The 7,734-nt window shown below is 30.4% G+C and overlaps 1 protein-coding gene across 2 annotated transcripts; it reads left to right on the top strand.

The window, feature by feature from the left end:
* Positions 1–459: 459 nt before the first annotated feature.
* On the top strand, positions 460–4,660 carry LOC105129323 (serine/threonine protein phosphatase 2A 57 kDa regulatory subunit B' theta isoform-like). Of its 2 annotated transcripts, XM_011031324.1 has the most exons (3): positions 460–563; positions 1,207–2,531; positions 4,145–4,660. In XM_011031324.1, exons 2-3 carry the CDS (start codon positions 1,323–1,325, stop codon positions 4,502–4,504), a joined length of 1,569 nt encoding a protein of 522 aa, XP_011029626.1. In that variant the 5' UTR covers positions 460–563; positions 1,207–1,322; the 3' UTR covers positions 4,505–4,660. The 2 variants fall into 2 exon arrangements, with proteins under 2 accessions (XP_011029626.1, XP_011029625.1); XM_011031323.1 differs by lacking the exon at positions 460–563 and having other exon boundaries at positions 570–2,531.
* The last annotated feature ends 3,074 nt before the right edge of the window (positions 4,661–7,734 follow it).

Genomic DNA, 7,734 nt, shown 5'->3' with positions numbered 1-7,734 from the left:
AATACTTTTAATATTAATATATTAAAACAATCTAAAAATAAATTGATATTAAAAAAAATAGTGGCAACATGATACAAATTATATTTTTAATAAATTTAAATTTTTTAAAATTTAAACTATTTTGATATGTTAATATTAAAATAATTTTTTAAAAATAAAAAAATATTATTTTATTATTAAAAATACTTAAAAAAAAATTATAACCAGGCTATAAGAAGGATTGGGGGTTTGATAATATGTTAACTATTATTTTTACAGTAATTTTTATTAAAAAATATATTAAAATAATAAAAATATTAAAAAATAATTATAAATAAAACAATTCTTCAAAAAAACGATGTTAATGCCCCAGAACAAATAAGGTGTTAATTTCTCAAAGTAGAAAAATACAAATAAAATACCATAGACAGTGAAAAAAGTCAATTAATAAAGAGATTAAAAATAAATTAAATACATACATCTAATCTAATAACAATAATAATAAAAAAAAAACAGGAATTTTTCCAAGTCAACAAACAACATCGAGGAAATCAAGAAGAAATTTTTTTCATTCTTCTGACCCTGTGAGTTGATTCTGTCTTCATCTTTATTTAGTTTCTTAGATTTAGGATTCTTCTCTTCTCTTCAATGCAACTCTCTTTTGTACTTGAATTTTGCTCAGTTTTCTTTACCTGTAGTTTTATTCAAAAGGAGAACACTGATTTTTTGCGTTTAATTCTGTGTTGAAGTTTATAATTTGATGAGAGATTGTGCTGAATATGCTTTGTAGTCTTCACCTTTTCTAGTAGAAAAAGAAATACGTACAGAGAAGAAAAGGGTTCCTTTTGTTTTTCTTTTCTTTTCCTTTCTCGAGTTCAATTTAGAAAGTTACCCCTCCTCCCCTGTTGCTAGTGCTACTTTACATAGTACCACAAAGTTTTGATTTTTGGTGAAGAGAGAGAAGGAGGGGTTCTCAGATCTTTGGAGAAGTAAAAAGTGGAAGAAATAAGAGGTTTTGAATTGGTTGATTGAGATTGGAGAATTAGAGGATTTTTTTTGTGTTTGCTTTTGATTTTGTGACCGAGAGAGGGGTCTTCGTCTCTTTTCTTTGCTTGACTTTTTGGAAGTCTAGATTGGAGATAGAGTTGCCTTTGGTTGGGCACAGCACTTTGGTTTTGTTTCTGTAGCTTACCTTGAAGTGGTTTATTTTTTATTTTTTTATTCCAGGGTATGTGGATTTTGGTTTCGGTTGATGAATTCTGGTAATTTGGATTGGATATTTGGGGAAACATTGCTGTTGTTCTGTTAGGGTGGGTTGGTGTTTTATTTTGTAAGTATAAATTATGCTCAAACAATTACTTGGCAAGCTTCCACGAAAGTCATCTAAGTGGACTGCAAATCGCGATCATGGTGGAAACCATACCGCCAATTCAAATGCTTCTACTGGCTCAAGAAGTAGTAATGGGAAGTCTGCGAATTCAAACATCTCATCCGTAGCAGTAAATAATTCTGCTCCAGATGAATCACAAAACCTTGGTAACAAGATTCATCAAGGTGTGAATTCGAAGTTGAATGGCGATCTAGGGTTTTCTCTGTACGAAGGACTTCCTGGATTCAAGGATGTTCCGAGCTCTGAGAAGCAGAACTTGTTTATTAGAAAGTTGAACATGTGTTGTGTTGTATTTGACTTTACTGAGCCAATGAAGAACATCAAGGAAAAGGAGATAAAGCGACAGACGTTGCAGGAGTTGGTGGATTATGTAACTTCCGTGAGTGGGAAATTCTCCGAAACTGCTATGCAAGAAGTTATGAAAATGGTGTCTGCAAATTTGTTTCGGACATTCACTCCTCAACCACGTGAGAACAAAGTTGTAGATGGTGTTGATTTGGAGGAGGATGAGCCTTCTATGGATTCTGCGTGGCCTCACTTGCAATTCGTGTATGAACTTTTCTTGAGGTTTGTATCGTCAGCCGAGACCGATGCAAAATTGGCTAAAAGATACATCGATCAATCCTTTATTCTGAAGTTGCTGGATTTATTTGACTCCGAAGATCCCAGAGAAAGGGAATACTTGAAAACAATTCTTCACCGCATTTATGGCAAATTCATGGTGCATCGTCCATTTATCAGGAAAGCTATCAATAACATTTTCTATCAGTTTATTTTGGAGACTGAGAAGTACAATGGTATCGCTGAACTTTTAGAAATTTTAGGCAGTATCATAAATGGGTTTGCTCTGCCATTAAAAGAAGAACATAAAATGTTTCTTGTTCGTGCCATGATTCCTCTGCACAAGCCAAGGTGCTTAGCAATGTACCACCAACCACTGTCTTACTGCATCACACAGTTTGTGGATAAGGACTGCAAACTTGCTGATACCGTAATACGAGGATTGTTAAAGTACTGGCCCATCACTAATAGTTCAAAGGAAGTCATGTTCCTCAATGAGCTGGAGGAGGTTCTAGAAGCAACCCAGCTACCGGAATTCCAGCGCTGCATGGTGCCCCTGTTTCAGCAGCTTGCTCGGTGTTTGAACAGTTCGCACTTTCAGGTAATAAGATTCCAAAAATCTTAATACTTCTTTGCTTCAGTATACATGCACAACTCACTTCACTATTATAATATGTTTCTCATTATTTATTTATGGAAAAATATGAAAAGTTCTTCCGTGGATATGCTTCATATCTGCAAGATGGAATGTTATTGTCCTCGCTTTGCTTTATTCATTCTTATAGTGAAGAAATCTCTGCAGTCACATTCTAAAATCTTGCGTTATTGTATCGTTAATACCAATTTCTCTCCTCTTTGTTAGTAAGTCGGTTGGTACTGTTACAAATCATTCTCTATAGTCTCATCTACTTGGAGCTTGTATATTGCTCTTGTCATGTTATTCTTTCAGCATTGATATTTTAAAATTATCTTCACCTGTTAAATTGGCTGGGAAGATATAATAAGAGACAGTTGTAAAGGTTTCTTCTGTTTTCTGTAAGAGAAAAGGTTCTGAAGAAGATGCTGGACATGAGTGTTCCAATAGGAATGTTATTTGAAAAGAAGAACAGAAGTGTAGAGGGTTACTGGATATAAAAGGTTTGGTGCTTAGCCATCCATTGAATCATCTGATGGCTAATGTCTTGGTAGTAGGTGATTCAAAGTAGGCCTATGTCAAAGTAACAACTGCTGGAGAGTATCAAAGCGGGTCAATGCTAAATCTTGTTAATTCTATATGTTCTTATCGAAGAAGTACTCAGATGATGAAGCTACATTTTAATTGACAGTGATCCGTTTGTCAAAAGCAATATAGGTTCTGGAGCTTTATTATGTTTTTTGGTTCATAATAGATTGCTGAGTATCTCTGAGAAATCAAGCAATTTGTATTGGTTTACATTTTATAAAATTAAAGTGTGTTCTTTTTTGCTTGAACAAAAGATCCTGAATGGCCACATGTCCTTGATGGTAATCCTTCGGCTGGTTCTAAATCTGAGTATGGCAAACTGCATTTTCATGTGTGATGATGACATTCTGTTTCAAGTTGCTGCAGCATTGTTGTTTTACCACCATCTTTTCCGTTGTTGTTCCTTTTTTAGGTTAAAGTAACAGGAAGATAAAGGATAAATAAGTTTTAGTATTGGAATTGATTGGGGGCCTTTACATTTCTTGCGTAACGTAGTTTTTATTTATTGGCAATTACAATGAATAGAATTACTCCTTGATGTAAGTAGCGAGATATTGTATTTTAAAAGTGATAAATTACTGCTGCTTTTGTACTAATGTGAGTCTATTGAAAGTAATTGGATTAGATAAGACTAGAATGTGATTGGCACACGTTTGGGTGCCTGTTTGTCCTAGGGTGACCACATGGTAATATGTCATGTGTAGTTCTTCAAACTAGACATGAAATGTTGAAATAAAACCACGGCCTGGTATTTTGAAAAAAGTCCCAGCCATTAAGAAGAACTTGCCATCAGTCCTTTCGAAGCTGTTGTGGATTGAATCACCAAATTTATTGTGGAAACATCTTCCATATAAGTGAATGGGTTTCCGTTAATCCATGGTGTTTAGTTTTCCACTGAAAAACTTGTTGAGATGATAGCTTCTATTCTTTGCTCTTTACTTTGTTAAAATCAGTTTATGGAACTGATGCTTTGCAGGTGGCAGAGAGAGCAGGTAGCAGAGAGAGCATTGTTCTTGTGGAACAATGATCCCATTGAGAACTTGATCATACAAAATCGCAAGGTTATACTACCCATCATCCTTCCTGCTCTGGAGAAAAATGTTAGAAACCACTGGAATCAAGCTGTCCGTAGCTTGACATTAAATGTACGCAAGATCTTCGAAGATCTTGATCATGAACTGTTCAATGAATGCCTACTAAAGTTTCAGGAAGATGAAAAGAAGGAAGTTGAGATCAAAGCAAGAAGTGAAGCCGCATGGAAACGATTGGAAGAGATTGCCAGGCAGAAGTCTGCAAGTGATGCCATGGTGGTTGCGCCTCGCAAAGCACTCACTTGCAGCGCTTCAGGTTAGCTGTTAGCAGAAGCATGGATGTTTGTTGGTATCACCATGGACTATCTATTTTTGATTGAGATGGATTCATTATATTGATAAATTTTCTTTTAGGTGTTTGATATGGTTTAAAATTTGCTTAAGTGCCTAATAAAATATTTTGTAAATTGATCCTTCGCATACAAGTCAGTCTTAGAGCCACTGGAGATGCTAAATGAAGAGGTAAAAATAATAAAAAATAATATTATTTTAGCTCTTCAATACTTGTTTTATATGCTTTACTAGAAAATAGAATGAACCATTGAAAAATAACCACTCCAAAATAACCTTCTCCTCGTCTTCTTCCATTAGTTTTTGTCTGCAAAACTCAGCCTGCCTGCCTTTTTCTTTGAAATCTCTAGCATGTCGACAAACCCATCAATTTGTTTTCCAATTATCTGAACACATGCTTTAGTTAGTAAACAAATTCAACGCAACTTTAAATTAAAGAAAATTATCATCACTTAAGTTTTATATAATAAAAAAAATTATTAATTTTTTTATCATATAAAAAAGTAAAAAGAAAATAATTAAAATCTTAGGTACAAGGGCCCAATACTAAAAGATCTTGGTGGTAATAGTATATAACGCTATTTAATCTTATTAAAATGATTCTTTTTTACTTACAAATAGAAAAGACAATGCTTTTTATAGGTGTTATAATATCATTAACGGTATAAATATTTTATATTTATAATATTATCTATAGTGCAATGAATATGTATCTATAATAAATGTATAGTATTTTTCCCTCCTGTTTTATATATATATATCTTAAAAAAAACAGAGTAGTAACTAAAAACCATGAAAATCAATTATGCAAATTCACTACAGTAAAGATCCCACATGTTTTAAAGTTTTTGTTCATATGATTGCCTAAAAAAATGCTATTTTACCATTTTTTAAAAAAGATGTTATTTTTACATGTCTTTTGAAAATAAAAAATATTATTTATTGTAATAATAATTTTATTTCAATTAATTTTTTATTAAATTCATTTTTTTGAATTATTTTTTATGAAATTATTTTGGTTTATGATTTGTGATATAAATTTAGTGAATTTATTTGAATTATTAATTTTTTAATATTAACTAATTTTTAATATTTTATTTTTTAGTTGATTTTAGATTTATTAAATTAATGAAATTATATCAAATTATTAAAATACAAGAAAATCAAATATATTAAATATATTATTTTTTTAAATAACTCTTTATCAATTTAAGTGCATGTAAATAATAATAAAAAAAAAAACTACATTTACACTATTTTATTATCTATTCTGATTTTTTAAGCACAAAAAAGTCAAACCCAATCTTGTCTGCCAGAAAGTTGAAAGCAGATAAAATTAGGAAAGATAAGAAGACGACTTCTGGTGCGAGTAGCGATCATCATGATCATGACAGTGAAGTACAGGCTAGCGAGCCTGTAGTGAAGTAAGAAATTGTTTGTTTTTGTAGTTATTTTTGTTTTTTAAATAAATCACAGAAAATAATTGTTTGATAATAAAACAAATGCTATTTATTATTGATGAACTTTATTATTATTTGTGTTTAAAATACAGTGTCATTGTATGTAGCTTGAAGCTGCTTCTCTTCTTTTTTTGCTATGGAGGGTGTCTTCTTCTTTTGCTATGGGCAGTGTCTGGTCGGATTAAATTTAATTTAAAATTAGATTTATTGAATTAGATTAATATAGTAAAATAAAATAATTAAATAAATTTTTTATTTTTATTATATTTTATTTAAAAAATTAATGTTTAATATTATTCAATTACATTATATAAATTAAATAGATATCGCTTAATAGCGCAATTCTAATTTATTTCCGGATGATTTTTTATTTGATGTTGTTACACGTTTAAAAAATTAAAAAAACTATAGTTATTCACTTAATAGCGTAATATTTGTAGAATTGGATTGCAATTCTAATTTATTTTCGAATGATTTTTTATTTGATGTTGTTACACATTTAAAAAATTAAAAAAACTATAGTTATTATCAGATATATTTTATAAAATTGTAAATAGTTTAATTAAATAATAAAAAATATTTTATATAAAATATTATTTATTTTATGATATAGTAACAATAAATCTACAATATTTAAATTAAAAATAATAAATATTAATATATATTATTTTAAATTATTTTAACCTTAAAAAAATTCTTAATCAAACTCATTAAATTTTTTTTATTTAATTTCAATTTCAATCATAGTTTTAATTAAATACTCATTAAATTATTTTTTATTTAATTTCAATTTCAATCATAGTTTTAATTAAATATATATAAACATCAAACTAATTCAATTAAAAATAATTTTTATAAAATAATTTTTTAACTTATAAATATAAAATTTACCACAATATCAAATATATTCCAAATAAACTAACAATCATTGAAATACCCTGTCGATCAAGGTGCAATGATGTAAATTCCACCATATGACACTAGGAATTATCATCCTTTGTATTATTCACAAACTGAAGTGACACACCGAAAGGGGTAAATAAATTCCATTTCATGACTCGTGATGATGTTGATCTTGACTCCTTGATACTTGATTGCACACGAACATGGAACCATTCCTCGAAGCTTCACCATGCCGTATCACATGGAGCTAGCTTCCGTTGTTATGGGTAAATTAAGAATCTTTAAATTTTAATCATAAAGAAAATACAATAAGATTGTCCCCCCTAAGATCCTACTTGCCTCGGTTCAAACCAATAACAAACAAACCAGTATGATCTTGAAAGTACTTTAGGTTCTTGACCTGCTTTGTTTAATTTGAACAACATCAGAACAAGCTAAGCAAGCTTCTTTAACTTGAAAAAAAGAATCCTCAGAACGAGGATAGTTAAAGATGTCTGAAACATAAAGCAAGTTTTGAACTTTGAGTTGAATCATGCATCTCTGATTATAAGTACACTTTGTATATACAGCATGGATCCAATCTAGTAGCCAAGCTTCTCGTTGTTGATTGAATGCCTAGAGCCTTTATTTTTAAAAATTAACTTGAAAAAAAAGTCAAAAAACAAAATAGAAAAGAAGAACACGATGGAAAGCGGCTTGTGATGCAGATGGTTTTCCATATTTAACATGGTCCCCAGGATTAAGTTTGTGGTAACTGCCCAAGAACTTTGTTGATTTTTTTCAATAACTAAGAAGCTATTCCGAACCTTAATCATGTCTAATAGATACGTGTTAGAC

The sequence above is a fragment of the Populus euphratica genome, unplaced genomic scaffold, assembly GCF_000495115.2.
Source record: "Populus euphratica unplaced genomic scaffold, PopEup_1.0 scaffold18.1, whole genome shotgun sequence".
In the NCBI taxonomy this organism is placed as follows: Eukaryota; Viridiplantae; Streptophyta; class Magnoliopsida; order Malpighiales; family Salicaceae; genus Populus; species Populus euphratica.
This window is presented reverse-complemented; position numbering and strand designations above follow the sequence as displayed.